This window comes from Gobio gobio (assembly GCF_949357685.1).
Source record: "Gobio gobio genome assembly, chromosome: 25".
NCBI classification, from domain to species: Eukaryota; Metazoa; Chordata; class Actinopteri; order Cypriniformes; family Gobionidae; genus Gobio; species Gobio gobio.
Window position 1 is genome coordinate 349187 of NC_137121.1, and position 10000 is coordinate 359186.

General features: G+C 44.1%; 2 protein-coding genes across 2 annotated transcripts in view; one reads left to right on the plus strand and one right to left on the minus strand.

Moving 5' to 3' along the window:
- Positions 1-10000, minus strand: part of LOC307121775 (uncharacterized protein) — a gene marked incomplete at its 5' end in the record, with an annotated part of 194234 nt that overhangs the window by 81770 nt on the left and 102464 nt on the right. The window lies entirely within an intron of this gene.
- The window catches only part of LOC307121774 (cingulin-like protein 1), a gene marked incomplete at both ends in the record, with an annotated part of 36448 nt that overhangs the window by 22969 nt on the left and 3479 nt on the right, over positions 1-10000 (plus strand). The window contains 5 exons of the mRNA XM_079809531.1: positions 3659-3811; positions 3926-4096; positions 5233-5376; positions 7022-7111; positions 8981-9064. Coding sequence (XP_079665657.1) covers positions 3659-3811; positions 3926-4096; positions 5233-5376; positions 7022-7111; positions 8981-9064 — 642 coding nt within the window. The remainder of the gene's footprint in view (positions 1-3658; positions 3812-3925; positions 4097-5232; positions 5377-7021; positions 7112-8980; positions 9065-10000) is intronic.

Here is a 10000-nt window from a genome sequence, read left to right on the forward strand (position 1 = left end):
GTGACAGGACATCCTTCCAAGGTAAAGTTGTATTGCGAGAGGTTTTGTGGGCAGTTTTTTGGACCAATAAGTAACACCTCCGTTTTATCTGAATTTAATAGCAGAAAATTACACGTCATCCAGTATTTAATATCTTCAACACACGCTGTCAGTTTAGATAATTTAGCGTTTTCATCCGGTCGTGATGAAATATATAACTGAGTGTCATCAGCATAACAGTGGAAATTAATTCCATGTTTTCTTATAATATTACCAAGTGGCAGCATATATATATAGAGAATAGCAGAGGGCCTAACACGGATCCTTGCGGCACCCCATAGTCTACTGATGTTATCTTTGATTTTTCCCCATTTAGACAGACAAAATGGTAGTGGTCTGATAAGTACGATCTAAACCAGTTTAATGCTTGTCCCTGAACACCAGTATAATTTTGAAGTCGATCTAAGAGTAGTTTATGATCTATAGTATCAAACGCAGCACTAAGATCGAGTAGAACTAGTATTGAGATACAGCCTTGGTCAGAAGCTAGAAGTAAATCATTTGTGATTTTAACGAGTGCAGTTTCTGTGCTATGATGCGGCCTGAATCCTGATTGAAATTTTTCATAGATATCATTTTCTTGCAAGAAAGCGCACAATTGAGCGGACACAACTTTTTCTAGTATTTTAGACATAAATGGAAGATTTGAAATTGGTCTGTAATTTGCTAGGTTATTATGATCTAATTGTGGCTTCTTAATCAGAGGTTTTATGACTGCCAACTTGAATTTTCTTGGAACATGACCTAAAGATAAAGACGAGTTAATAATATTGAGAAGAGGCTCTTCCACTACAGGTAACAACTCTTTCAGTAGTTTAGTGGGTATTGGATCTAATAAACATGTTGTTGGTTTAGATGCAATGATAAGTTTATTTAGCTCTTCCTGTCCTATAGTTGTAAAGCGGTGTAGTAGTTCTTGAGGGGCGATAATTGCGGTTGAATCATAAGACATCATTAAAGATTGTACATTTACAATTTTGTTTCTGATGCTTTCTATTTTCTCAGTGAAGAAATTCATAAAATCATTACTACTAAACTGTAACGGAATATTTTGCTCAGGCGATGTTTGTTTATTTGTTAGTCTAGCCACGGTGTTAAATAAAAACCTTGGGTTATTTTGATTATTTTCTATTATTTTGCGGAGATGCTCAGCCCTGGCTGCTTTAAGGGCCTTTTTATAACGTGACATACTATCTTTCCACGCGATTCTAAAGACCTCTAAATTTGTTTGTTTCCATTTACGCTCTAAGTTACGAGTTTCTCTCTTGATAACATGTGTAGCACTGTTGTACCATGGTGCTTTAGGTTTCTCTCTAACCTTTTTTAATCTAATTGGTGCAACAATTTCTAATGTGCTAGATAAAATCGTGCTCATACTGCTAGCCATTTCCTCTAGTTCATCTGTTTGTTTGGGTTCACTGAGCAGCCGAGCCAGATCAGGTAAGCTATTTGAGAATCTATCTATAGTGGTTGGAAGGATTGTTCTGCCTGGTCGATAACGTGGCGCAACTTTGTCTGTGTCTGGTCTGTGTCTGTGTCTGTGTCTGTGTCTGTGTCTGGTCTGTGTCTGGTCTGTGTCTGATCTGTGTCTGATCTTTGTCTGTGTCTGATCTTTGTCTGTGTCTGGTCTGTGTCTGGTCTGTGTCTGTGTCTGTGTCTGGTCTGTGTCTGTTCTGTGTCTGGTCTGTGTCTGATAAGTGTCTGTGTCTGGTCTGTGTCTGTGTCTGATCTGTGTCTGATCTTTGTCTGTGTCTGATCTGTGTCTGATCTTTGTCTGTGTCTGTGTCTGGTCTGTGTCTGATAAGTGTCTGTGTCTGGTCTGTGTCTGTGTCTGATCTGTGTCTGATCTGTGTCTGTGTCTGATCTGTGTCTGATCTTTGTCTGTGTCTGATCTGTGTCTGATCTTTGTCTGTGTCTGGTCTGTGTCTGGTCTGTGTCTGGTCTGTGTCTGTGTCTGTGTCTGTGTCTGGTCTGTGTCTGTTCTGTGTCTGGTCTGTGTCTGATAAGTGTCTGTGTCTGGTCTGTGTCTGTGTCTGGTCTGTGTCTGATAAGTGTCTGTGTCTGTATCTGTGTCTGGTCTGTGTCTGATCTGTGTCTGGTCTGTGTCTGTGTCTGTGTCTGATAAGTGTCTGTGTCTGTATCTGTATCTGTATCTGTATCTGTATCTGTGTCTGTGTCTGTGTCTGGTCTGTGTCTGATCTGTGTCTGTGTCTGGTCTGTGTCTGATCTGTGTCTGTGTCTGTGTCTGTGTCTGGTCTGTGTCTGGTCTGTGTCTGTCTGGTCTGTGTCTGATAAGTGTCTGTGTCTGATCTGTGTCTGTGTCTGGTCTGTGTCTGATCTGTGTCTGATCTTTGTCTGTGTCTGTGTCTGATAAGTGTCTGGTCTGTGTCTGATAAGTGTCTGGTCTGTGTCTGGTCTGTGTCTGGTCTGGTCTGGTCTGTGTCTGGTCTGTGTCTGATCTGTGTCTGTGTCTGGTCTGTGTCTGTGTCTGGTCTGTGTCTGGTCTGTGTCTGGTCTGTGTCTGGTCTGTGTCTGATCTGTGTATGTGTCTGATCTTTGTCTGTGTCTGGTCTGTGTCTGTGTCTGGTCTGTGTCTGATAAGTGTCTGTGTCTGTGTCTGTGTCTGTGTCTGGTGTGTGTCTGATCTGTGTCTGATCTTAGTCTGTGTCTGTGTCTGATAAGTGTCTGGTCTGTGTCTGATAAGTGTCTGGTCTGTGTCTGTGTCTGGTCTGTGTCTGGTCTGTGTCTGGTCTGTGTCTGGTCTGTGTCTGATCTTTGTCTGGTCTGTGTCTGATCTGTGTCTGTGTCTGTGTCTAGTCTGTGTCTGATCTGTGCTTGATCTTTTTCTGTGTCTGGTCTGGTCTGTGTCTGATAAGTGTCTGGTCTGTGTCTGGTCTGTGTCTGGTCTGTGTCTGGTTTGTGTCTGATAAGTGTCTGTGTCTGTATCTGTATCTGTATCTGTATCTGTATCTGTATCTGTATCTGTATCTGTGTCTGGTCTGTGTCTGGTCTGTGTCTGTGTTGTGTCTGAGTTTGGTCTGTGTCTGTGTCTGGTCTGTGTCTGGTCTGTGTCTGATCTGTGTCTGAGTATGGTCTGTGTCTGTGTCTGGTCTGTGTCTGAGTCTGTGTCTGTGTCTGATCTGTGTCTGATCTTTGTCTGTGTCTGATCTGTGTCTGATCTTTGTCTGTGTCTGGTCTGTGTCTGGTCTGTGTCTGGTCTGTGTCTGTGTCTGGTCTGTGTCTGTTCTGTGTCTGGTCTGTGTCTGATAAGTGTCTGTGTCTGGTCTGTGTCTGTGTCTGGTCTGTGTCTGATAAGTGTCTGTGTCTGTGTCTGTGTCTGTGTCTGTGTCTGGTCTGTGTCTGTGTCTGTGTCTGTGTCTGGTCTGTGTCTGGTCTGTGTCTGATCTGTGTCTGTGTCTGGTCTGTGTCTGATCTGTGTCTGAGTCTGGTCTGTGTTTGTGTCTGTGTTTGGTCTGTGTTTGGTCTGTGTCTGATCTGTGTCTGGTCTGTGTCTGAGTCTGGTCTGTGTCTGTGTCTGTGTTTGTGTCTGTGTTTGGTCTGTGTTTGGTCTGTGTCTGATCTGTGTCTGATCTGGTCTGATCTGGTCTGTGTTTCTCAGAGTGAGCTGAGCAGGTTGAATCGAGCTCATCGTGAGCTGAAGGACCGGTTTGAGGAGGAGAGCCGACAGATGGAGGAGCTGCGGAGGAGACGCAGTGCGTTAGAGGAGGAGAGGAGGAGCCAGGAGCGAGTGTTTGAGCGGCTGCAGGAGGAGGTGAGAGGAGACACGCGAGTCCTGCGTCTGATGGACAGCGGCTCTGATCTCACTCGTTCTGTGTGTGTGTGTGTGTGTGTGTGTGTGTGTGTGTGTGTGTGTGTGTGTGTGTAGATGAGCGCGGCGGTCGTGAGCTCAGAGCAGGAGACGCAGCGGCTGCAGGAGGAGGTGGACGCACTCCGAGAAAAGAGCCACAAAGAGCTGGACACGCTACACACACAGCTGCACAACACACACACACAACTACACACACACACACACGCCACACAGGAACAACAGAGAGAGGTACACACACACACAGATACACTCACACTCACACACACTCTCTCACACACAAACACACAGACATACACTCACAAACACACTCTCTGTGGGAAACTCTTAAGCAGCCTGTAGTTAACCCAGACTATATCGGGTCTGTAGTTTACCCAGACTATATCAGGTCTATAGTTAACCCAGACTATATCGGGTCTGTAGTTTACTCAGACTATATCAGGTCTGTAGTCAACCCAGACTATATCGGGTCTGTAGTTTACTCAGACTATATCGGGTCTGTAGTTTACCCAGACTATATCGGGTCTGTGGCTTACCCAGACTATATCGGGTCTGTAGTTAACCCAGACTATATCGGGTCTGTAGTTTACTCAGACTATATCGGGTCTGTAGTTTACTCAGACTATATCGGGTCTGTAGTTTACCCAGACTATATCGGGTCTGTAGTTTACCCAGACTATATCAGGTCTGTAGTTAAACCAGACTATATCGGGTCTGCAGTTTACTCAGACTATATCAGGTCTGTAGTTTACCCAGACTATATCAGGTCTATAGTTAACCCAGACTATATCAGGTCTGTAGTTAACCCAGACTATATCAGGTCAGTAGTTAACCCAGACTATATCAGGTCTATAGTTAACCCAGACTATATCAGGTCTGTAGTTAACCCAGACTATATCGGGTCTGTAGTTAACCCAGACTATATTGGGTCTATAGTTAACCCAGACTATATCGTGTCTGTAGTTAACCCAGACTATATCGGGTCTGTAGTTAACCCAGACTATATCAGGTCTGTAGTTAACCCAGACTATATCGGGTCTATAGTTAACCCAGACTATATCAGGTCTGTAGTTAACCCAGACTATATCGGGTCTGTAGTTAACCCAGACTATATTGGGTCTATAGTTAACCCAGACTATATCGTGTCTGTAGTTAACCCAGACTATATTGGGTCTGTAGTTAACCCAGACTATATCGTGTCTGTAGTTAACCCAGACTATATCGGGTCTGTAGTTAACCCAGACTATATCAGGTCTGAAATAATGTGAACACACATTATTACACACATGATTGCAATCGTGACTCAATTCAGTTTCACGCTCTGCTTAGTGGGTCTTTCATCACTGTGTGTGTGTGTGTGTGTTCAGCGCTGTGTCCTGGAGGAGAAACTCTCTCGCTGTGAGTTTGATCTGAATGAGGCGGAGCTGAAAACTCAACAGCTGCAGAAGAGAATTAAAGAGCTGGAGGAGAATCGACACACACATGATGACAGACAGTACAAACTCATGGAGGTACACACACACACACACACACACACACTGAATTTCAAAAGTTTCGAAATGTTCATGTACAACCCCAAATCAGAAAAAGTTGGGACAGTATGGAAAACGCAAAAAAAAAAGAAGAAGTGATTTCTAAATTTACTTTGACTTGTATTTCATTGCAGACAATATGAACACAAAATATTTAATGTTTTGTCTGGTCAACTTCATGTCATTTGTGAATATGCATCCTTTCCTGTCATTCAGACCTGCAACACATTTCAAAAAAAGTTGGGACAGGAGCAATTTAGGGCTAGTAATGAGGTAAAGTGGTTAAATAATGATGTGATTTGAAACAGGTGATGTCAACAGGTGATTGTAATTATGATTTGGTACAAAAGCAGCATCCAAGAAAGGTCTAATCCTTTAGGAGCAAAGATGGGCCGAGGATCGCCAGTTTGCCAACAAATACGTGAGAAAATTATTGAAATGTTTAAAAACAATGTTCCTCAAAGAAAGATAGGAAGAGATTTGGATATTTCACATTCAACAGTGCATAACATAATTAAAAGATTGAAGGAATCTGGAGGAATTTCAGTGCGTAAAGGACAAGGGCGCAAGCCTAAGCTGAACAACCGTGATCTCCGATCCCTCAGGCGGCACTGCATCAAGAATCGTCATCATCTAGAAGCCATATCACCACATGGGCTCAGGACTACTTTGGCAAACCTTTGTCAAGTACCACAATACGTAGTTACATCCACAAATGCCAGTTAAAACTGAACTGTGCCAAAAGGAAGCCCTATGTTAACAGTGTCCAGAAGCGCCGTCGACTTCTCTGGGCTCGAGGCATCTGGGATGGACCATCACACAGTGGAAACGTGTACTGTGCTCAGATGAAGCAGTATTTCAGGTATTTTTTGGGAGGAATGGACGCCGTGTGCTCCGGACCAAAGAAGAAAAGGATCATCCAGACTGTTACCAGCAACAAGTCCAGAAGCCAGGGTCTGTCATGGTCTGGGGTTGTGTCAGTGCCCTTGGCAAAGGTAACTTGCACTTCTGTGAAGGCTCCATTAATGCTGAAAAGTACATAGAGATTTTGGAGCATAATATGCTGCCTTCAAGAAGACATCTTTTCCAGGGACGTCCATGCATATTTCAACAAGACAATGCAAAAGCACATTCTGCACACATTCTGCAGTCCTGGCTGTGGAGGAAGAGGGTTCGGGTACTTGACTGGCCTGCCTCAGTCCCGACCTGTCTCCAATAGAGAATGTGTGGAAGACCCCGAACTGTTGCCCACCTTAAGACTTGTTTGCAGGAAGAATGGGACAAAATTACACCTGAAACACTTCATCACTTGGTGTCTTCAGTCCCTAAACGTCTTTTAAGTGTTGTGAAAAGGAATGGCAACATTACAAAGTGGTAAATGCTTTACTGTCCCAACTTTTTTTGAAATGTGTTGCAGGTCTGAATGACAGGAAAGGATGCATATTTACAAATGACATGAAGTTGACCAGACAAAACATGAAATATTTTGTGTTCATATTGTCTGCAATGAAATACAAGTCAAAGTAAATTTAGAAATCACTTTTTTTTTTGCGTTTTCCATTCTGTCCCAACTTTTTCTGATTTGGGGTTGTATTTTCCATGATGCATCAGTGTGTGTTTGCAGGTGCGAGTGTGTGAGCTGGAGAGGAGTGTGATGGAGGAGCGCAGCGGCTCAGATGCGCTCATGAAGAGACTGGAGCGAGGACGAGAGCAGGTCTCACACACACACACACACACACACACACACTCACACACTCATCCTGAGTAACACCCTCTGGAGAAGCCAGATTCAGTCGCTCAGTTCTCCCCTGGCCAATGAACACACAGTGTGTGATTTATGAGTTAGGCAACATCACAGGTCAGAGGTCAGATTAGATCAGAACATCAGGTCCTCCATCTGATCCGGATCCGGCTGACTGCAGTAAACCTCGGGATAAACACAGACTAACATCAGCTTCCCCAACAATGCTAGAAGAGCTCCAGAGTTTAGAGACCGCAGTAGACGTGATGGAGGATAATGTGTTAAGAGCTTAAGTACTGGAGATAAAGCATTTAGTGCTTTGTGAGTAATAAGCAAGATTTTAAAATGTATGTGATGTTTAATAGGCAGCCAGAGCAGTGTTGACAGAACTGGGCTAATATGGTCATACTTCCTGGTTCTAGTAAGAACTGGAGCTGCTGCGTTTTGGACCAGCTGGAGTTTATTTATTAAGCGAGCAGGGCAACCACCCAGTAGAGCATTACAATAATCTAGCCTTGAGGTCATGAACGCATGAACTAACTGTCACTGAGCGCATGAGCCGTAATTTAGATATATTTTGTGTGTGTGTGTGTCTGAATTTGTGTGTGTGCCTCTGGTTTTGATGTGTGTAGTTTGTGTGTGTGTGTGTGTGTGTGTGTGTGTGTGTGTGTGTGTGTGTGTGTGTGTGTGTGTGTGTGTGTGTGTGTGTGTGTGTGTTTTTGTGTGTGTGGGTGTGAGAAAGTGTGTGTCTGGTTTTGGTGTGTAGTGTCTGTGTGTGTCTGAATTTGTGTGTGTGCCTCTGGTTTTGATGTGTGTGTGTGTGTGTGTGTGTGTGTGTGTGTGTGTGTGTGTGTGTGTGTGTGTGTGTGTGTGTGTGTGTGTGTGTATGTGTGTTTGTGTGTGTGTGTGGGTGTGAGAAAGTGTGTGTCTGGTTTTGGTGTGTAGTGTCTGTGTGTGTCTGAATTTGTGTGTGTGCCTCTGGTTTTGATGTGTGTGTGTGTGTGTGTGTGTGTGTGTGTGTGTTTGTGTGTGTGTGTGGGTGTGAGAAAGTGTGTGTCTGGTTTTGATGTGTGTGTGTGTGTGTGTGTGTGTGTGTGTCTGGTTTTGATGTGTGTGTGTGTGTGTGTGTGTGTATGTGTGTGTTTTGGTGTGTAGTGTCTGTGTGTATTTGTCTGGTTTTGGTGTGTGTGTGCGTGGGACTGGTTTTTGGTGTGTGTGTGTGTGTGTGGATTTGGTGTGTGTGTGGATTTAGTGTGTGTGTGTGTATGTGTGTGTGGATTTGGTGTGTGTGTGTCTGGATTTGGTGTGCAGTGTGTGTGTGTAAGTAGGTCGTGATGGTCAGTGTGTAATGGACTGTGTTTCTGACCCTGTTAAAGCTCTTTAAACACAAAGAGGCTCTAGTTCTCTAGTTTTCTGCTTCTCTATTTCTGGCCTTCAGTCAACTGTGTTTCACTAATTGGAGTCGGTCAGTTTCATCCCAATCAGACACAAAGAACCACAGACATTGCTCAGAATAACACACACCTTCTTCATCATCATCATCATCATCATTATCTTTATTACACTTGGTGTGTGTGTGTGTGTGTGACGGGTTATAGAGGTGTTTCCTGCACTATAACACAGATTAATGCATTATATTGAGCACAGTTATGATGCATTATAATGTTGATCTGCTCTGTGGGGAGGAATAACACACATCAAACACATAATATAAGAGGACAAATGATGAGTGTAACTCTGTGTGTGTGTGTGTGTGTGTGTGTGTGTGTGTGTGTGTGTGTGTGTGTGTGTGTGTGTGTGTGTGTGTGTGTGTGTGTGTGTGTGTGGTTGTGTGTGTGTCAGATGGAGCAGGTGAGAGCAGAACTGCTGCAGGAACGAGCCGCTCGAAACGACCTGGAATGTGACCGAATCCGTCTGGAGCGACAGGTGAAGTTAGGGCTGTCAAAAACCCTTAACATGTTAAAATAATTAACACAAAAAGCTGCTAGACCGTAAGAGCACAGCTCAAATCCTTGTTTTCCGCGCCTGGTTGAATTGCAGCTTTCAGTCGTGATATTGTTAAAGTTTGGACACTGAGTTTCGATCAGGGGAATACATGTTTCTGCGTATTATAACTGTTCTACACACAGAACAGAAATGGGCTGGTGATGTGAGACCCATAGACGGGTAACTGAAGTCAACTGTGGGGTTGAGTGTTCCTACTCCGTTTGAAAACAATGGGATTTTGATTGGAGTAATTGTTCAGTGATCGTTGAACACAATTGAATAAATTCAAGCCTGACATTTCTATTATGCAAAGTCTCTTTTGAGCTTAATGAATGCACGTGCCACTCAAACCAGATCATCTGAATCAGACTGAGACAATGATTTCAGTGTCAAACACCTGAATATACGCAGGTCATGACGTGTTTTAGGCTTCTCATCGAATAAGTGCACGTTATCACTTTGAGAAAAGCGTTTTATTATCAGTCTCTCAGCTCCGCACGGGGTCCACTGAGCTCCAGGATAACCCATGGTCCAGCCACGCCCAGTGAATTCTGGACATTATCTTGGATTGATAGGATATTTCTGGTTGAGCTGCAGTTCCAGACTGTTCTAAACGCTAACCGCCATCTTTTCCCGGCCAGGCGGCCACTTAAACTTCACGATGCGCACAATCCTGTCATCTCTTGGTTCCCTCCGCTAATGGAGTACGCCCAGCCATTTCAGACAGTTTTATGTCTCTAACCTCCACATTGTCCGTGGCCTACAGCTCCTTCAGCTGACCCTAGCGTGAGCCAGATGGCCTGTTTTCCGCTCCAGCCACTGTTCCAGTCCTTTGTTCTGCACAGGAGTAGCAACCACAGCTGCCCAAAATGGCCT